Source organism: Epinephelus lanceolatus, chromosome 23 (genome assembly GCF_041903045.1).
Source record: "Epinephelus lanceolatus isolate andai-2023 chromosome 23, ASM4190304v1, whole genome shotgun sequence".
Lineage (NCBI taxonomy): Eukaryota > Metazoa > Chordata > Actinopteri > Perciformes > Serranidae > Epinephelus > Epinephelus lanceolatus.
The window spans coordinates 17587964-17610332 of record NC_135756.1 but is presented as its reverse complement, the minus strand read 5'-3'; the positions used below and the strand labels follow the sequence as shown (position 1 = coordinate 17610332).

Genomic DNA, 22369 nt, shown 5'->3' with positions numbered 1-22369 from the left:
TGGAGGCAGGGCCTTGTCTACTCCTATGAAAAATGCTCAATGGTGCATGTCACATTTTTCACATTATAAAATTATCTGGATCTTTCACATCCTGGGGCCCACAGAGCAGGTGCACTAGACACTTACGGCAGCCGAGTGGCTACCTTCCGGTTTAACGCTCCGCTAACTTTAATGGGGGTAAATTGATTTAATCATGCGTCTCTTCTAGACTTAAGAAATGTTACAAGAAAGAATGCATCAAATCCCGACAGTGAAACGAGTCATTTTGTGGGGCTGTGACGCTCAAAAATCCACTGATTTACAAACATCTCTTTCACCATATACGTCAATGGGGAAAATGTTTTTTTGAGCGCAAAAGCATCACGTGATGTTGTAATTCCATGTTTGGCCACTATTTAAAATTGGCTTCAAAGCCTGGCACTGTTTCTTGGGGCTTGCTAAAAACAAGGTGTTCAAACAACTCCTGAGAGCAATTATGACATCTTAAATTGCACCAATCAGGAGCAAAACAGAACCATGACACTCATCATGCACTTAGTCTCTAATCTCTGCCTGCTAAAAAAAACAAACTGATGTCTCATACTTGTCAAGGTTATGTTTTTATATCTGTATGATATATGTTTAACTATACAGATTTTATTAAAGTGGAATTACTTGAGAGCAGATGTGACATTTGACTTTTAGTGTTCCAAACAATATTGTGACTCTAACATTGCTTGCAAAAACATCTGATGACAGTCAACAAGTCGAAGACAGGCACAGATCCTCCCCTAGCTTAATTAACAAGCTAGCCACGGCTGACAAAATCTGCAGGGAGGTTACCTTCGTCTGAAATCAGGGACTTATTATTTCAAAAATTACTAATACATTTTGAGTGGTAAATCTGTCACGGTCATCACTGTTGACTTCAAAGCTTGAAAGGCGTAGCAACGGTAACTAATGGCGACGGGAATGAGCACACAGTCAGTTCTGCCCTTTTTATGACCGCGCTTCACCATGTCAACACTTAACCACAGCCTTAAATTAGCCAGGGATAGTTTCCCTCATCATACATCTAACAGCTAAATGAAACCACTGAATGTGAAGATTTAAAAAGTATCATACCTCCTTACACCCTCTAATATAACCAATTCAAACCGCACACTTCACAGTAATGACTGTGCATGTGCCAGTGTGTAAAAGGATAGTTAAATTCTCTCATAAAAATCTACTTTATCTTAATTTAACTGTTACAAGATAGTCTTCTCAAACACATGACACTAAACCTAGATTTAATACCTCTCCTGTTTCCTAAGACCAGCAGGCAAAGTTCAGATATTAAATATCAGATGCAGAGAAGATTTTGTTTTATTGTGATCCACCGGGAGGATGAAACATCTTTCAAACACATATGATGTAAGGTCCCACATGTTCATCCATTTGCTGTTTTAAATGGTTATTAAGTTACACTACGATGTTGCCCACAAAGCTAGCTGTTGTAAATCTGCATCTGTGGCTACTGGCAGACTAAATAACACACACAGACACACACACACAGACAGACAGACAGACAGACACACACACACACACACACACACACACACACACCCAACACACACACAGTTAAACACACCAGTTTGAAGTCAGCAGGTGCTGAATTATTAATAGTCTAGTATTTCTACTGGCCAGACGGAGACACAGTGAGGAAACACTGAATCTCCCTAAAATCATTAACAACCATTAGTCTTACAGTCAAACTACTAAACCCACAGACAGACACACAGAGAGTGGGAGTGGGTACAAATCGTGTCCAGGGAAGAAACCGGAGGAAGAGATTAAAGAGGCAGAGAGAGAGAAGGCGCAGACAGAGAGCATACGATAGTTCAGAAATCAAAGGCGTCAAGAGGCGTAAAAACACACAGACAGACCAGTTTTCATAACCGCAGACAGCTCTGACCTGTCTAACCCTCGAAGACAAACTTTGTTCTCACTAGTCTTACTAAAATATACCTCTTTGTACATGGACCACCGACTGCTGCGAGGACCCTACTGGAAACTGTTTCTTATTATTTCACAAAAAGATTCGCACTTATGAGGAACTAAAGGTGCTTGAAAACTCACGCATCAGAAGTAGTGAAATATTTGATACTCAGTAGGTCTTGTGCTGGGTTGTGACAAAATAGCTCGTTAGCACTCCCTACAAAATTTCAATGAAGAAGTCCTGGCAGGTTTCACCTAGATGTACAAAAATTGGGAGGCACATGCAAAATCCCAAGGCTCTTGGTGCCACCTAAACCAAAAGGAAGTCAGCCATTTTGGATTTCCTTTTCATTTTAGTGCTTTTATTTTAACCATTTCCAGGTGTTGTCCTTAACTAACTCCTCCAAGAGATTTCACGAGATCGACTTCAAATTTGGTCTGTAATCTAAGGATGTTAGCGATGCTAAACGGTGAACCTTTTGAGTTCTCGTTGAACAGTGTGGTCATGGCGAGGAGTCTAATTTCCATGTTTTGCCATGAAATAGGAAGTGGTTTTTAACACAATTATCAGATCAACCCTTAACTTCACATTTGAGAGTCCCGGCATGAAGTCATGTATGTGCAAATATTGATTTAAAGTCGTAGTGCTACCTATTTGTAACAGAAAACGACATGTTTTATACTTTGATGTACTGCGCCTAGCATGTTGACCATGGTGATGCTTTATGGTAAAAAATCGTCAGTTTTCGGTGTTGCCGTGGTGCATAGCGAGTTTTGATGTTTCAGTATGACATAGGAACTGTTGTAACTTGAGATTACATGGTCCAATCTGCTCCAAATTTCACATACTGGATAAAAGACCAGACCTGAAGACATCTACATGAACATGGTGAGTCACAGTCATAGTGCCACCTACTGACAACAGGAAGTTAGCCTTATGTGACAAAGATCATCCGATTTCCGTGAAATTTACATGCTGTGGTCTGCAGGTGATATACAGCAATATATTATTAGTGTTTGTTCTCTAGCACCACACAGTGGAGACAGAAAGTAGTACAAAATAAATACCTCATTATACCTCATTTTTGGCGCCACAAACTGCTCACAAGAAACAATGCCAAAGTCGTACTCGCATTGTGAAATGCATAGCTGCTGCAACCATCATCCCACCAGTACCTCCGACATACTGGAAGGTGAGTTGGCCCCTTTAACACTGTTTGCCGCTTTAATTTCAATCATGATTTTACTGTGGCCATTAGAAAAAAGACACCTGACCCTACTTAAGAGGTGGTTTTTGTGAAAGAAGGTACTTCCCTGTTTTTTTTAGTCCTCTTCATACCGAAATACGCATAACAGACACACAGGCAGAACAACAGAATGAAACAAATATTCAGGGAGACGGGGAAACACAGAGGCAGGCAGGCAGGCAGGCATGCATGCTGACAGATAATCAGATACAGATAGAAAGAAAAGACAGATTAAGGTTAAGACTAGAGGTAGATATAATCTACATAGACAAACATAAAGAGTGAGAAACAGACAGGTTAAGCAAAATAACGTAGACAGGTATAAAAGTCGTTAGAAACAGACAAACCATTCCTATTAGCATGAAAAAGTACAAAAAACGGAGTGAACTGTCCAGACTCCTAATGAAAAAAAGAGTGGGTTAAACTCTGCGAGTCAGGCATCCTTGGCTGAAAGTACAACAAAAGTGAAGCGTGAAAACAGAGCCACTAAATGAAAGAGTTGCATCATTGACAGGAACAGCGGCTCAAAGAGTTTCAGGCTATACAGCAGAGGCTCTGGTGCCAAACTGCGCCCTCATTTTACAAACTTTTGGGAGCAGTTTGGCTTGTCATGCTGCAATATAACAGACGACAGAAACTTCTGCTGATGAGAGTACAACTCATGCCGATGACTGACCTTTAGGGGGATTTGTTTCATTCGGCAAACAGTCCAAAAAAGCTGTGCTAGAGAGGCTTGGCGAAGATTCAGTCAATGCTGCAACTCTTTGATGGCGATTATTAGTGAACATACTCAGCTCTGTCCCATGTGGAAAAGGCTTTCAAAACATGAAGAATCTCTTTGACGAGTCACAGTCTTTTTATTTTCTTTAACATGCTGCAATTAGCGGCCATTACCAGTTCATCTGCTGATTATTTTCTAATGAATTTAATTAATTGTGTTGCCTATAAAATGTCATAAAACAGAGAAAAATAAGCATTATAATTTCTCTGAGCCCAATGTGACCTGTTCAAATTGGGGGTGTCAACAGTTTTATTTTAACTGGTTACACATGTCAGTCTATAGGTTAATTTTGCTATTCTTCACTTTATCGCAACCCGGTCTGGTGGGAGCTAGCAAGCAGTGTAGCTCATTCGGAGATTACGACTGGTAACACCGTCCCAACCTGTTGCTGTAGAAATATTGTGCCCATCCATCAGGTCTCCCCACAGGTTGCCCTAGTGAGAAAGCAGCTACATTTTGAGTTGCAAACCTCCTGTGGCATTGTTAACTATGTCAGCACTGTTAGCTCTGTTAGCACAGTTAGCAGTGTCAGCACGACTAGCTGTGCTAACATGGTTAACTACGGTAAAGAGGTCTTGCTGCTGAAAATGAAGCCACTTACTCACCTGGGCTATATAGGTAGGGTAGCCACCACGTTCACACAGCAACACCATCCTGCCACCAGATGGCGTTACTTGCAGTAATCCCCAAAAAAGTGGTGCCACTAGCTAGCTTTCACCAGACCTGGGTGGTGTGTAGTGCTGAGTGGCCAAGGTTAATGTTAGCTAACCAGTGGAGACCGGAGGGTGGGCCGTGGGCACTGTGTTTCTGCATATTAACACGGCTAGCCATCTGTTTGTCAGCAAAGCCAACAGAAAATAAAATAAAAGGCAATACATTTATATCACAAAACATTAAAATTTCACCACCTGTAAATGGCTAGTGCCTAAAGTTCACTGAGTCAATGGAGTGCCAGACTAAAAAGAAAGGCCTCTTGTATTTTCCATCATTTCATTTAGCCTTTTTTTGGTAAAAATTAAGCAGTTAGTAACCAGTTATTTATGGGCGTCTGGCTATTGAAAACAAACTTAACCGAAAGTGACATGCCTTATTGCTCGTTTTATGTGAATTCAAAGGAAAGGAATTCTTACTTTTTTTTGGTATTTTGCAAGAAAATGACTGAAATGATTGTTCAGTGTTACGTATTGTATTCGTCAGATGCTGTCAGACAACATATTAATCTGAATGTAGGAACCTCTGACCCATGCGCATATGAATCCACTACATGCCTTTCATCTATGATCATCTGTCATGGTTCGAGGTTCAGTGTCAAATGGGACAAATTGAGGCACAAACGAATTACTGAAGCATTTAACTCCAAATAACTTTTCCACATGGGACTGGTTGCTCTCATAGTGCTCTCATACCCCGTCCTCCGACAAGCAAAGTGAGTTTTGTCGTGCATCTGTCTAACTGACTGACAGGGCCTCCAGCCACTCACGTGCCCAGGTAGTCCCACACCAGCCCCCCCATTGGCTGCTGGGAGGCAGCAGGGGGAGGGGCCTGTTTTCGCGACTGCTGAGGACGCCACAGATGAGAAGAAGAGGGAGTTCTGGGGTGTGATGGCCGCATACACACACACAATCGAACATAAACGCACTCACGCAGATGCAGAGTCACATGGATGCATATATATTATGCATACACAAATGTGAATAAGGTACAATGATAGAAATAAGAAAAGATGAGTGATCCCAGAGGAAATTAAACCGATGTGGAAGGAGAAAAAGGGAAGAAAGAAGGAAAAGCTTGAGGTGAGAAAAAGGTAAGACTTATGGATTAGTACCGCAGGGAAGATTACCATAGACTCCAACAGCTTGAAATTTGATAGAAAATGGACGACAAAGTGGAGTCCAATCTAAAATTAAATGATCAATTCAACAAGAAAAGACAGTCCTGGTTGTTTTCTACTGATTTAGGTTAACAGAGGAAGAGGAATATGCAGTTATATTTAAATATTCTTTTTCACAGTCATCGCTCTGCATTAATGCAGCGATTAATCCGGCTCCCTCACCTCTCCAATTCGTGGATCTTTCTCTCCTTGTCGTTCTTTTCATTCTCCATCTCCCTCAGGATCTCCAGAAGTCGTTCCACCTCGGACTGGGCTTTCCCAGCATCCTCTTTGTGCCGGGTCACTTCCTGCTCCAGGGTGGAGATCTGTTTGGAGAGTTCAGTGCTGGCCTGGGAATCTGCCGCTGCACTCTGAGCCTGGAATAGAAAGTAATTATTATAAATAAACTGAACATTAGCTTTCAAAATTAGGTGACCACGATTTGATGGAAGCGATAAGGTCGAAATAAAAAAGGATATGCCAATAACAACATGTGTGTTGAAGAAGGGCTGGATGGACTGATGAAAGTGACAGGTCTTAAAGGGACCAGACACAAGATTTGTTGTCTTTTATATGATAGATTTTCATTTTACAAATATTGCATTCGGGAAATAAGGTAGATTGTGTGGCTCGTTTGAAGTAGAAATGATTTAAAGGTAAACTATGCAAAATTTTCCTGAATAACGATGTACAGACTCATACAAAATTAATCCCTAGACCCACTAGAAGGTTGTGGGGTGTATTTGTCTGCAGAGTCTTTGCCCTCTGCCTGTATTTTCTTATTCTCCTCCGAAATTGCTGTGGTTGGGATGTTTCTGGGCACAGCGCTCAGGTGAGGTCAGGACTTTATAAAAAGGTGGCAACCACGAGCCAGAATGTGAGCAGCACGCATCCAAGAGGAAGCTTCAAAAACCGCGGACACGGCACTGAAAAAACACAAATATACCGAACACGAGTGAATCTGGGATTGACCTTTACTTTTGCTGGCGATACTGTTTACACTACAGTAACCGACAGTTCCTGAACAGTATACCATTAACATAATCAGGCCTCGTCAGTTGTCATAAAATCAAAAGTAATTTAGAAGAGTAATACCAAGCCTGGCTAATAAAAACAAAGGGCAAAGGGAAACATGCAGGACTCTGGCAGTGTCTCCACACTTTTAAAAATTATTTCTCGTAAGAGGCCTTTGTTTTTTGTGTGGTGTCTTTTTACAGCAGGAAATGAAACGTTTATATGTGTGTGGGCATTAAATGATGGTGAAAATCAGTTTGACCTGATCAACCCCTTGAAGAAAACCGCTGAGCATATCTCCTTTAAAAACTGCAACATCCCACCAGCGGATCATTGAGGCTGTTCTCTGGCACAGTGGTGCTTTGAGCTAAATGCTACCATCAGCATGCTAACATGCCCAGCAACTATGTGGGAATTTAATTTGAAAGGACAGACACAGGAAGTGGCCAAACCCAGCAGTCAGACAGCAGTCAGGTTACAACCCAATCATAGCCGACAGATATCTCTTCCTTCTTATGTAAATATTCAGTCTGATAAATACGGAAAAGTTGATCATGTTAGTGCAGGGCTACCCAGAGCTTTACATCTGTCCCACAGACAATAGCCCGACACACTTATAAACAGCGCCTGGAAGAATATGGTTCTTGATTAGTTTGCTTAGCAACCTCAGATGCAACCTGCAAGCTCTTGAAAGCTGGCACAAAAAAGGCACAAGAGTAGCACCCAGCACCCCACCTCACGTTTTCTCAGCGGTTTAAGACGCTGCATGTGTACGGCCCCTAATTTCCAGGGCTGGTACCTGCGGTTATTCCACAGGCTAGTTATTAACATGTCGGGCAGGAAATCTAAAGTGTGGGATCATTTTGAGAAGGTGAAGGATGAACCCAAGGTGACATGTAAACTCATCTTCATTGGTCGACTACAAACATGACGTATCATCTGAAACATGGAAGTAGCTACATGCCCATTAGCCACTTAGCACAATCATTACTGCTTTGCTGACAGCATCATTAACAGGCGGCTCACCCTAGTAGAGTGCCGGAGCTGAGACGGAGCCGGAACGCAGCACAGCCGCAGCTGGTGGAAACACACACATTGACTAGAATGGTATCCTATCGGCTCCGCTGCCGTGCCGGAGCGCAGACGCAACCAACACGCATGTGGTGGAAATTGGCCATTACAGTCATTAATGCCAAGCTATGCCAAGCATTTAAGTCTGGCCAATGATGGTGACTTGGGTTTGAGTTGGTTTTCACACACGCAACATGTAAAGACACATAATGCTGATTTATGTAAAGATTAGGGTGAGCATGAAAATGTGAGTGAAGTAAAAAGCAAATGAACTGCAGTGTCTTTCTTCTCTCCGCCACTTTGCTCAGCTCCACTGAAAAACACCGAAAACGAAGAGAAAAGAATCAAATGCAATGAAACAAAGAAAAAAAGTTAGAACCAGCTTGGAGGTTAGAACAGCTGTGTGTGTTTCCCAGAAGCAAATGTTGCTCTTGGGACAGATTGACTTTGTGTGTGTGTGTGTGTGCGCACGTCTTGGTCACACAATACATAAACCCTATTAGTTTTGGAAGCGCACAACAGTTTTTACAGGTCTTTATGCGGAGAGGAAATGTTTGGGTGTCTGACGATATAAGAAGATCTGGGTGGAGGAAAGAGAAAGCAAGGGAGAGACAGAGAAAGACAAATAAGACAGGAAAAAAGAAACATCACACACAATGTCACATGCACAATGTCAATCAATTCACACACACAGACAGGTTTTCAGTCTTTTTTTTTCCATCCGCGGTAACAGAAAGAGACTTCGAAATAAACTTTGATGAGAGAAACACCAGAGATCCACTGACACCTTCATACACATACTCTCACAAACACACACACACGCACACACACACACACACACACACACACACACACCCACACACACACTCACTCAGGGTGTGGTGGTGGTGCTGTCTTCTCCACTCTGTGAAAATGACTGTAAGGCTGTCAGCAAGCCGTCACACACACACCATTTTATGGGCTGCTGTGTGGGAGAGAATATGTGATATGCAAACGCACACACACACACACACACACACACACACACACACACACACACAGTCAGTCAGTCGTCTCTCTTGGAAAACAGTTAAGGGAAAACAAAACAAGGGAGAAAGAGACGAGGGGTTCTTCAGTTTAAAATCCTCCATTTGTTGCGTGTGTCTGAACTGTGTGTATTCCTCATAACTGAGATTCATATATTGATGTTTTTTAATTGGTAAATGTTGTCAATCTATCATGATCATCATTATTAAGTTTAAAAATAATATTAAAAATTTTTTAGCCCACCTGTTTTGGTCCACATGCGACATGCGACTAGACGAGACGGTCTGCCATAGCAACAACTGTCTATACTCTATACTCGTTGCGGGAAAGAATTTGTAGCATCTTAAATATAAATGAGGATAGTGACAGTGGGATACTTGCTATCATTGATTTTCTAGTAGGCTATAATGAAAACGGCAAAAACATAACCAGCAGCGATTAATCATTCAATCCTTGTTTATACAATCCTCTTCTAATTTGCGTAAATTTATGTCTTGTACCACACAGATGGGTGTTCCTCTTAAACTGATGAGGTGATCGTCTCTTTCATCTGTCCAAAACTCTTCTCGCTCCAAACATTTTACTTTTACAATTCTATTAATAATACCTTATTTCACATACTTTCACACAAAAAAAATGTTCACCAAGAGACAAAAAGTAATATTAAAATCACCATTTTACTGACTGTTAGGGTATGTCTGTACTGTGCTGCAGGACAGCTAACCTTCTTGAGTTGGTTCTCGAGCTTGACACATTCCTCTCTCTTCTGCTCCAGGGTGATCTCCAGACTCTTCAGCCTGTTGTCCTTCTTCAGGGTGGAGGAAGCCAGAGAGGAAGCTTTCTCCTTCAGATCCAACACAGAAGTCTGAAACAAAAACAGATAAAGACAAAGAGTGATAAGAAAGGAAGCTAACTCTTCAGCTTCTTAGTTCAATAGCCACTGAGCAGCTCTCCTGAAGTGGCTGGCGGTTAAGTGCCTTGGTCATGAAGAGCATTTGTCATTGAACTGCTTTTAAAGGATAATTCCACTTTATTATCTCTGCTGGGTGTTTGGACATGTGTGCATGAGTGCATGTATCTGTCAGACCACAGCTAATCTCACAAACTACTGGATCAACCAGCCTAATATTTTGTGTGCACATTTAAGACTGTATGCTCAAGGACCTCTTGAGGTTGCGGTGATTGAAAAGCCTGTTTCACTGACTGTTTTATACCATCATTGACTGCTGGATCCCCACTCCTCTCAACCAGCCGGCAGGGTTTGCAAGTGATCAACAAAATCACGTAGCAAAAGCACGTCGCAAAAGGTATTTCAAGCAATCAGCTAGGGTAAAAACAAGCCCCACCTAGTCTGTTGCAGACCACATTTTGGCCTTCACCATGGCACAAAAACGGACATCTATCACAAAGTTTGGTCTAATTTTGAGTACAGAGTATGTGTAGATTATTCCATACCCAATATGTTGCGACCCACTAAAGTTAGTCATGATGCCAGGTAAAAAAAAAAATCCAAGTTTTTGTTATTTGCCACCATCTTGAGTGCGAGGGAGCTGAGAGGAACAATGCTGCCAGGCGTGCTTGTGCCGTGTGCACTGTCTAGAGTGGCCATGATCAGTGTCACAGCTGGGACATGGTGTATACTATATACGATGTATACTCTAGATCTACTTTTGCAATCACAACTTGGGTGTCATTTGGATATTTGGCAACAACATTGTACTTACCAAAGCAATTCCTTTTAACTTTATAATGAGGTGAGACCAAATGAGATGTTCAATTGTAATCATGTTAGATTACCTAACTGCTTCTGCCGTTTTTAGTAACTTCGCTGAGTTCTCAGCAATTAACTTGGTAAATATGATGTTATTACCCATAGGAATGATGGCTAATATTACAAATATAAAATCCAAGTTGTATGAAACTTGTCCTTCAAGACCTTCCTACACAGTGGTGTGATGACTCTGCCCCTTCTTCCTCAAAACCCTTTCCCATGACCTGTCTCTTTTCTCACTCTTCCAGCTCAATCCCTCCATCCGTGAAGTCTCTCTGCCTTTCTTTTCTGGTCTTTTCCTCTTTTGGTAGGGCCAGTGAAACAGAAACCGACGGGACCAGAAAGGGGAGACACTCAGACGTGTAATTTTACCCTTGACTGACAATACCAACTCCAGACTACGGATCATCATGTTTGACTGGGCTTTGGTCGGAGAAACCTTGCTGCTTACTCTGATTATATTTAGGTACATATATATATTGCTGTTGTCAGACAAACCCCACATCAGCATTTAGCAGTGTAGAAAGGAATGCTTGTTTTCCCCGTGAGTTTTCCCATGTATATCTCAAATTATAAAATGGGACTGTTACAGGTTTTATGACCCCACATTCCCTCTAAAATTAGCTGAAGAGTCCATCTCAAAAAAAGGCATGAAAGGGACTTTTCACTCGATCATGTGTGCTTTTGGCATTTACTTCCCATTTTAAAGGAAGAGTTTTACTGTGTTGGGAAATCTCTTTCTTGCTGAGAGTTTTAAAGAGGACGTCAATACCACTCTAATGACTACACCCTTATCTTAGCTTAGCATAAAGACTTGCCACATGGGGGAAACAGCTACCATTGCTCGGTCCAAATGCACAAAAGTAATCTGACGACCAGCACCTCTAAAGCTAGCTGGTTTGTTTAATCCATAAAAAAATGAAGTCATCTGTCAAACTACTCATTTAAGATGTAGAAGATAAAGTGCACCTGAAAACACATTTTCCAGTTTTGTGACGCCACAACATAGCTGTTTCTCTCGACTTAACTGAAGACATACTCTTAGTGTGTGTACTGTGAGTCTGTGAGTCTGTCTTTACATGAAAGCCTGAAAATTATATGGATTAATCAGAAGTTTATTACCTGTGAGAAAACTATTTACAGAACAGCCCCAGAATTGAGCTTCAGATCCTATTTTATCACAAGAGTAATAGATTAAACACTGCTACCTAAATGAGGATTTTCCTTAAACACAAGTACAGATAATGACACTCGTAAAAAGTACATTATCCGAGTATTCAGCTCAACCTTAATTTGCACTTAATGCAAAACATATGATGACAACATTTTTGGCTTGTGCGCACTACAAAAAACATAAACCCAGCTCAGTAAAAAGGAGCGGCATTGAGGAAACAACAAACGCTGCAGTTGATGTGGAATTTTCTGTTGAACTACTATTTTCAAACTCTGATGGCAAAAACGGCAACACACATTCACAGACATGTTGATGCGACACCACCACAGCTCATCTATGCACACTCTAGGCTGTTTACATCCGTCCATCGTTCAGTGCTATTACATATGTTTTATTGCTCTGATTGGCTGTAAGTCTATACAATATGCGTCCAGAGGCATTTTTTGATGGCAGGCTAATTTCTTGTCTGTCTTGGTAATGAAAAAACTGGAGCATTAATTATAACAGTAGTTATTTTTATACATCAGTACATGCATTTTCCTTTCTTGTGTTGGCTTAAGATTCATAAAATTGTATTTAGCTTAATTTGTTTATTGTTTGGTTCGGTTTTTTTCTACATTTGGCACTGTTTTATCTTCGAATAGATCCTAGGACTGGACACTCTTATTATAAGAAGACTGACATCTAAACACCAGGCTTACACCTGCTCGTGCCTCCCAAAGGGATACTTGTGTTAAAATACATTGTTTTGCCAAATTTCACATCATCATCATTAATCATAACGTTCCTACTGTGCTGTCCAGCCACTGCAGGATGACTAAAGCAAAGACAGTGCTGAAAAATTCTATGTCGTCATCTGTCTCTCCGTCTGAGCCTCAGCTGTGGCATTCTGCATGAATCACAGAGGTCGAAGCAAGAAGAATTCAGCTCCAATCACTGTTTTCATTGGTTGTGAAGCATATCGTTGTCAAGGAAATGTGACTGTTTTATCGTTGTTGTCCTTCAGCACGAGGACCTTGGGAGGATCTGAGGTCTGTTCTACAGTGATAGATCAATCACGTCTCCTCGACAGGCGCATGGAGAGTGTGTTTTTCTGACTTATAGCATAGATACGCATGAGTGTGTTTGTGTGTCTTCTACCTCACGGTCAGCCAAGTCAGCCTGCAGCTGGGAGACTTTCTCCCTCAACTCCTTCAGCTCCTTCTTGCTGGACTCCATCTCATCCCCTTTTTCTTTCTCCTCTCTCTCCCGCTGCTCCTTCAACCGCTCGATGATTCGCTCCTGGACATGAAGGAGGAGGATGAGAGAAAAGAGAGAGTCAAGAGAGGGAAAGAAGAGGGGAGAGAGAGGTAGTCAACGCTCCAAGAGTTATTCACAGTCACTCAATATCAAGTTTCTATACTAATAACAGTCGCATTAAACTTTATGTACATGGCAGCTCTGACAGGATCTAACAGCCAGCAGTGATTTTAGACACGTAATATGTTCTGGCAAAAGATGTAATATTCACAACTACTAAAACACTATAGACACTCTCCAGCTATAGAACAACGCAGCGGCCAGTGCAAGCAAAAGTATAAAAGTTCACACACACGAAAGGACCACAAAAAGCCCAGAGAGTGTAACCTGGCTGTGCTGTGTGTCCCTGTGCTGGAGTCCCATCTTAGTGAGGACTGGAGAGTGAAAACAATTTTTTTTGGAAAGTGAGGATATTTTTTGTTCGACCTCACGTCTTTAAAAAGCTGTTTCAGGGTTAAGACTTGGTTTAGGGTTACAGCTAATATCAATTATTTCCTTAACTAATTGATTAATTGTTGGGTCTGTTGGCCATCACAATATCCCAGAGCTCAAGCTAACATCTTCAAATTGATTATCATATCCAAACATCTGTCTTAAACCTGAATATATTTGCTGTACTGTAAAATGATATAACTGCCTGATATCAGGCAGATTTGTAATTGAAGATTTGTAGTTTCTATCCTCAGTTAACTCAGTGGAGTGGACGGATTCAAAAGTCTGGACCCAGGCAAGTGATTAAGCCAGACATTCGAGAGGATGGTACCAATTAGTGTTGTGTCGTTCGTGAACGAATCGTTCAAAAGAACAAATCTGTTGAGCGAACGTACTGAACTGAATCACTTCCGGAACTGATTTGTTCATTTCTCAGTTTAGTTGAGCTCAGCAGCGAGCATGCAGGCCGGGAGTGGAACTGCCGATTCGGTCCATGCGGACAATGAATCACTCATGAGTCGCAAGGCAGCCAGGGTGCAGGGAGGGACTGCCTCCCGCATGACAAATCACTTGGTGAATGACGTAACCCCGATCCCTGAGTGATTCAAATCATTTCTTCTCAGCGATACACTTTCATAGGGACTGTTTTCTCAAAGCTATCGGCTAAATGTAGCCAGGAGTCAAGCCACATGAACACAATCACACACCTCCCCATTGCTTTAACAGACTTAGTTTCCAGATAAACAAACTTAAAATGTAAGACTGGCCAGTAATGAGACTCAGCACTCCTGGAAGCCGTGAACTGAACTGAATCATGAATCGTTCAGCCGTGTATCAGTTCAGTGAGTGATTTTTAAGTTTCAACCACTGATTTTTACCTTCTTTTATCTCTCCTGTTCATTTTATTCTATTTTATCTATCTCTATGGAGTTTTGTTCATCTGTTTAATTATTTTTTTTTCTGTTTTGGTTGGTTTGCTTTTTTAATATTTCATTGTCTTGTGTCTGTGTCATTCTAATTTTGCCATGTGGAGCACTTTGGGCTGCATGTTTGTATGAAAGGTGCTATATAAATAAAGTTAATGGACGAGAGTCTCATGGTCACAGCAGCACAAGATGTAAACATTAATGGCGTCCTCCTCAGCTGAGCTGTAATGTTAGCTAGCTCAGTGGTGCTAGGTGAGCTAGCATTAGATGCAAGCTTCCTTCTGCGTGGTGATATGGTTAGTGGGTGTAGTTTGGTAGAAAGAAAATAGCTCCTACATGAAACTGCTCACAACAAGGTCTGTGGATTATGTTGAGTAACCGGGTCATGATTTCTGGAAAGACACCTAGTTACATTATGTTAAACGAGAAGGAAGACATCTCTACGACCGATATCTCCCAACACTTGACAACTAATACCAAAACAATCTAGACTGAAAATTAGCACTACAGATAAATGAACAAATATCTGTTTGTGATTTTGGGGTGAACTGTCCCCTTAAGATTAAGATTGGGAAAAGGTTTCGGGATGTAGTTTTGATGGTTAAAGACAGGGTTAGGGGCTTGAATGCATCATCCAGACATTAAAACTAGGGATGGGTCACGATTTTCGATTTTCGAATAGTCGTTTTATTTTTGAAAAATCGATTTTTTAATGCGACTATTACTATTCGCCGTCTTATTTCCCCCCCTTTATTTGACATGTAATTCAGCTCCTAACCGCACGAGGGCAGTCTAGGTTTGCTACAGCGGTGTGAGATGCTCTTCTACAAACAGGAGAAACATGCAGAGACTACTATTCCGTGAGGTATGTCCGCAGTCATTCGGGCTTTCATAGTTGAGCGCACTTACGCGTTGTAGTTTCCTGTAAAAATGTCTGTGAAAAATCCCCGCGATGTGAAAAATACATGCCGAGCAGTCACTGGTGTGCACGCACAGGGCTTGCGGACGTCCGCTTTGAGTCCGCGCGGACCTCCGTGGAGTCCGTTCTGGCCAAGTATGTTCGGGCCTTTAAAGATGAATGGATCTCTGTGTGCGTGGCTCGGGGGGGCGGGCAATTATTCGAAAAATTGTCGAATACTTGCCACGATTTTCGTTTTTGCTTGTGTTGCCCATCCCTAATTAAAACAGATATTAGGATTATCTATACTGTTTGCGAAGACGAAACTACAAGCATGAAATAAAACTTAACACAGGGTAAAAAAAAAGTTAACAAAACTTATTCCTGTTCTGCTTTGAAACATAACACGGTGTAGAACAATGTGTGTGTGACAGAGAGAGGGAGTAATGACATAAAAAACAGCAAGAGGTGGATGGAAAAATGAAAAAAAAAAAAAAAAACAGACAGGAAGAAAGGACAGATATCCAAGGGCACCAAAACAATGAAGACGGAGAAAAGAAAACCTTGTGAAAGTCATTTTAAGTCGTCGGCCACCTCTGCCTGCCAACACTCACACATCTAGCTGACACCCTGAATATTAGTCACTGGACAATTAATAGCCCCGTTTCCTGTGTGTGCGTGCGTGCGAAGGCGATGGAGTCGGTAACAAAATCGCGCATTACAGTACAAAAATATATCCTCATCAAACACTTTGAAGCGGTGCGCTGGTGTAAGTGTCACTGGTCGGTTTCCCAGAATCAGGGTCAGGTCCTGAGTGCACAATAACAGATCATCAAAGGGGCGGTTGAGGGTTTCATTCCCATGCTCAGGTGGTTCAGGGCTGTTTTATGGCTGTGGCACCTCAATGTTCACCAAAACAGTGACCGTGTGCTTGTTTGTTCTGCACCCATCGGTGCGAGACGTGCACGCGCGCTGGATGGGTCTTAATCTTTTATGAACGCAGGCTGTGAATGATTTAATAATGAAACAGCCAATGTGATTATTGGTTCATTTCCATTTATCCAGAGTCATTTGGTCATGGTGTGGGTGGTCGGCTGTTTTGCTCATAGTGGTTTTATTAATGTAACCTTGCTCTGGAGCTGACCTGAGGTTGACCACCGTTATGTGTGTGTATGTGTGTATGTGTGTGTGTGTGTGTGTGTGTGTACCTTCTCAGCCAGAGCCTCCTCCAGTGTTCCCAGTGCTGTGTCGGTGTTGGAGGTGTCTGTCTGTAAAGACTTGACTCTGTCTTTCAGGCCGCCCAGCTGTTTCTCTTTATCCCTCAGCTGATCCTGGAGGTTCTCTATCTGCACAGAAAGAAAAGGAGACAAGAACTCATAAATAGTTGTTGTTTTTGATGCACAACTCATTTATTTAGTGAGGAATGGTATTATGGCAGTAAGTGAATCGGCTCTCTCACTCTGCCAAAGTAAAGCACTGTGGTAACTGCTTGTAACAAGAGCCCGGACAATAATGAGTTTCTGCAGACGAACAGCAAATATAACGGCAATTAACACTTAAATTGAATTAGCTTTAATAAGAACTATAAACAGCAACAAATATATGTGAGTAAGACTCAAAGATTCAAAACGGCAGCATATAAAAAACAAAAAACAGCTATAAAGTCCACTAAACTATACTTAATTTTAAAGATGTACATACTTATACAAAAGTAATCCCTCTCATTCATCACTAGAAGTATGTGGCAGTGTATTCATCGGCAGACACTCTGCCCTCTGCCTGTATTTACTAATTTTTTTCCTATTTTGCTATGTTCAGGACGTTATGGGTACAGCTTTCTGTTGAGGTCACTTAATAAAAAGAAAGCCACCAGGTACCAGAACGTAAGCCGCACGTGTCCAAGAGGAGGCTACAAAAATCAGAGACACAGTGCCGAAAAACTGCAAATATAGCAAGGCAAAACACCAAGCAGACAAAGCCGGGGTTGCTTTATCTTTTACTTTTGCTGGCGAGCACTGAAGAAGAGGCCTGTTGGCCTGTTTTCTGCTGGACAAGTAGATGCCAGCGGTTAGCTTAGTTAGCTTTCTAAAGTATCGGAATTTCTATTTAGACAAATGTAACATTCCTACAAAATAAAGTAGCTTGTTATGTACATACAAACAGTGTAGGGGGGAGGGACCAAGTTTAAATGAGTTTGCAAACAGTAACCGACAATTCCTCCACAGTATCTTACTATATAATGACGAAAACTCTGTCTGTGTGTGTGTGTCTGTTCCACGTTTTTCTCCTCACTGACTTGGTCAATCCATGTGAAATTTGGCACAGTGGTAGAGGGTCATGGGAGGATGCGAATGAAGCAATATTACATCAATTGGCCAAAGGGGGGCACTATAGCAACCGACTGAAATTGCAAACTTTGAATGGGCATATCTCATGCCCCGTATGTGGTAGAGACATGAAACTTTGCACAGAGATGCCTCTCCTCATGAGGAACAAATTTGCCTCAAGAAACCTTAACTTCCGGTTATACAGATTTTCCGCCATTTTGATTTTTTTGAAAAACACTTAAAATCGATCTCTTCCTAGGAAGTTTGACAGATTTGCATGAAACTCGGTGAACATAATCTAGGGACCAATATCTAAAGTTCCCTCTTGGCAAAAGTTGGAAAACTTACTAAAACTGAGCTTCTATAAGGCAATGAATATTGCGGAGGGCGTGGCTCATCACATAAAGGTGTATAACATCTCAGGGGTTTCACCGATCACCACGCAACTTTGTAGGCATATGACCACACATAATCTGAGTGGACCCCTCCATTATTGACCCCATCAAACAAAATGGGGGTGCTAGAGAGCTAATTTCTTATCTAGGCCTAACCGCCATATCGATTTTTACTAAATTTGGTAGATATGTAGAACAGGACGCCTCAAGGTGACTGGAGAAATTTAACTCTAATTGGCAACTGGGTGGCGCTATAACAACAGAAAAATGCTTAAAAATGGCTAAAATGCGACCGATTGCTGTGGCTCCCCCTGTGGCCCAATGTTGTTTTTTTTTCAAATGTTTGGTATGACTAAGTCATGGTATGGTATGCTGTACTCAATGGGTATGGACTAGTACCTTTAAATTATGTTTTATGGGCGCTGTGTCTCTTAGATGCCTGTTGCTAACAGTCTGGCACCTGGTTGCTACCGGTTGCTACCTTTTTATAAAGCCCCGACCTCACCTGAGCGCTGTAGGGACACACACCCATGAACATCCTTAACATAAAAAATAGACAAAAGAGGACAATAAGAAAACACAGGCAGAAGGCAGAGTCTCTACAGAAAAATGCACTGCTGCACACTTCCGGTGGGTCATAAGAGATGAGTGAGAGGAGTTACTATGTGAGTCTTTTAAGTATTTCAGGAAAATCTAGCAAAGTATATCTTTAACTAAACAGGAAAGTGAAACAAATCTGAAAATCTAATAAAATAATTATATTATTCAAATTCAAATGTTTGTTAGTGACTTTAATATATATATATATATATATATATATATATATATATATATACATATGTTAAGGGACAGCACATGCACATCACGTAGGTGCAAGGCTATCAAAAAACAGCCTACATGAACATAAAAATGACGCCTGCACACCCAGTCTATGTGTGAGTGTGCGGGCGTTATTTTTCCTCTTCATGATGAAAAATTATAAAATTATTTCACTTGATTGGATTTTCAGGCCGCTTTGATGCTCATTGCTTATGACATATAACCTAGGTCAGCTTCACATTTGACAACTCCACGGAATCCATGATTCACCTAACGAGTGAAATTACCCCTTTCAGACCCATAGGAATATGTGAGTCTCTCTGACAGCCAATAAAAATAGACACCTCCCACATTCCCTCTGTTTCTCTCCTGTCTCCTCTCGCACTGATTTCAAAGCACATGACTCTCCGGGTCAAAAACAAACGCAACTCCCTGCTTACAACACTCAATCAATCAATCAATCAATTTTATTTATAAAGCCCAATATCACAAATCATAATTTGCCTCACAGGGCTTTACAGCATATGACATCCCTCTGTCCTTATGACCCTCGCAGCGGATAAGGAAAAAATCCCCCCAAAAAAACCCTTTAACGCTTGCACATGGGCTCGAATATGACTCATCTGGAGACTTTCAAAACATGAAAAAGGCTGAGAGGTAGCGGTGTAAGAAAATATCGATGCACTTGAGTATCACGATATCATGTTTTGTGATACTGTGTCAACTGACTCTTCGCGAAGTCCCGCCCCCCAATGCAGACTGGCCAATCCTAACGTAGCAGAGATTCATTTTGTGCTGTGTTTAAACCCTCGACCACCAGATCCTTCAGTGCTGCAATCTATCTTCAGTCATTTGACTCTATGAAATAGGAAGAACCCTACATTTTTGAGTATCGCAGTATATCGCAATATATTCACTCGTAACCCCTGTATCCCGATACGTATCGTAACACCAGATTCTCGTGAGCCCTACTGAGAGGTGCTGTGCTTCTGTTACCTTTAACCCTCACTCCAAATACACACTCTCCTCACCTCCACCTCTTTCTCCCTGCCTCCTCCTGTTTCCTCTCACAGTGATTTGGTAGCAGATTAATTTTCTATTAAAACACAAAATCAGCAGAAATAACCGAAGCGCTCGCTCCTTCCCTGAGCCCACAGCGAGTGTGTGTGTGTATGTGTGCGTGAGATCACAGACGGAGATAAGGAGCTGTGTCAACTTCGTGGTATTCATTAAAAAATGGATGGAACAAAAGGTTGAGCAGCACAGAAATAACAAATTGAGGAGAAAAGAGAGGGATGGAAAGCTTATGTAATGTGGTGTTAAGAAGGGGCGAGCTTGGGTGGTAAAATGACTGCGTTTCAGCCACCCTTTCCTCCTGTGTCTCTTTCTTTTGCTTTGCCGGAGAGAAAGGAAATCAAGCGACTGACAAGCCATCACAAAAAAACATAGAGTCGGATTGGTATGCAACCTTTGACTCCACTGCAGGTGAGACGCACACATTTACAGTACCGCAGAGATCGTGGGTGTGTGTGTTCGTACAGTAAAACACTTCCAGCGCCTCATTAATCAACTGCTCACCTGACAGCTTGACTGACACCTCCTCCTCTCCCTCTCACACACACACACACACACACACACACACACACACACTTGACATTGAGAGGCAGAGAGACTCTTTGATCCCGTCTGCACTTCCTGAAACTGACAACTGCTGGATGCCTGGCTCACACACATACATAGTATTTACAAACCCACACACACACACACACACACACACACACTCTCTTTGCCTGTCTCGTCCTATTTAAGTCCCGAAATCGTGTGTGATAATGAACGTGAATATGTTAACAAAACAATAAGTGGCTGACGCTTCTCTTCATCTATGTCAAAAAATTACATTTAACAACAAAGAGAAGCGGATGATGGCGGATCAGAAGAATTAATTCTATGCACTCACGGTAATTTCCTTCATGACTAACATATAATGACAGGTAAAAACACGAGCAGGGGGGACGGAGCGGAGAAGAAGAAAGAGAGGTATTTTTAGTTTTTCCAAAGAGAGGAAGAAATTATGAAATAATGCGCGCAGATTAGATAAAGGAGGAGTCAGCAGTGTCTCCGTCTCCCTCTCAGACACTGGACTGTATTCTATTTGAAGACAGCAGAGGTCATCATTTATTGAACAGGAGGAACTCATTAGTATGCATCTGATTTCAAACACACTCTGTCTCTCTCCTCCCCCTCCCTGTCCTGCTTTATGTCTGTCTGCTTGATTGTCTCTATCAATTATCTGCTCACACTCTCCATTTTTTCTGTAAGGGACAACTGGAGGGACGCGGGGGAAAGAGGGAAAAGGTCGGATTTTTTACAGCTAAAGACCAAAAGGCTTTAAACGGGAGATCTCGGCTGTGCACTGGATTCTTTTGGGTCATTTTTACACTTAATTTGTTAGATGTTAATGTCTAGATTCCCTAAACCCTTTGTTACCCTTCATTGTGTGTGTGTGTGTGTGTGTGTGTGTATGCCAGAGACAGAGGGTCACTCCTGCCTATCCATCCAGCTGACAGCTTCACCACAAAGATGCACACACACACACACACACACACACACACACACACACACACACACACACACACACACACACAGAAAATTGGCCAAAATATGCAGAGAGCACCTGTAACTCTGTCTGCCTGTATACCTGCCTGTCTGCATGCCCTTCTGTCTGCCTGCTCAGCTGTCTGTCTGCATCGGCTCCCACGCCACACGCTGTCTTACAGCCCCATCTAGTGGTGGTAGTATCACATGACAACATGCAGATTTCAATGGGAGAGTGTCTCCATGTCTATTGTCCATTATTTTTCCATTTCATTCAATTAGGGCAATAACTTCACAGACTTTGTGGTGGCTTTGCATGTTTTGTTCTGCTTTGTGTTCTGTTTTTTACCATTTTCTGTCTCTTTATTACCCCTTAGTCCACCTTAAATCGATTCATATACCATGACACATTTTAATAGGACAATACAAAGTCAGCCTATCACCTTATTAAAATATGATGGATAAAAGGCCTTCTGTCCCAGCAGGATTTGGAAAAATTTTCCAGTAGACTTCACAACTGTAACAGTGTCTTTACAGATCTCCCTAAAAATTGATCAGACAGCTGATTGAGAACGCAACTGCTCTAGTTGTTAGGGTTTGCCTCCCCCTTGTGCTTCCTTTTTCCCCTTCTTAGTGTCTCATGTTCATTTTCAGTCCGTCTCTGTGTGTGTGCTGGGCGTGGCCTTCTGGTTCCCTCCTCCTGCCAATTCTCCTGAGTGCCAGCAGCTGCTGAGTCTATACACCTGAACCACATCTACAATCAAG

At 41.8% G+C, this 22369-nt stretch overlaps 1 protein-coding gene across 9 annotated transcripts in view; it reads right to left on the bottom strand.

The window, feature by feature from the left end:
- Positions 1-22369, bottom strand: part of LOC117249617 (ELKS/Rab6-interacting/CAST family member 1-like) — a 216466-nt gene that overhangs the window by 131173 nt on the left and 62924 nt on the right. For 6 of the 9 annotated variants that reach the window (XR_013490432.1, XR_013490433.1, XM_078165430.1 and 3 more), the window contains 4 exons: positions 16677-16814; positions 13054-13194; positions 9693-9833; positions 6041-6234 (listed from right to left, as the gene is read on the bottom strand). Coding sequence is in view for 6 of the 9 variants with exons in the window: in XM_078165430.1 (XP_078021556.1) it covers positions 6041-6234; positions 9693-9833; positions 13054-13194; positions 16677-16814 (614 nt within the window). In the remaining 3 variants the exon portion in view is untranslated. Of the gene's footprint in view, positions 1-5467; positions 5579-6040; positions 6235-9692; positions 9834-13053; positions 13195-16676; positions 16815-22369 lie in introns of all 9 variants that reach the window. The other 3 variants (XR_013490431.1, XM_078165427.1, XM_078165426.1) reach the window with 1 other exon arrangement.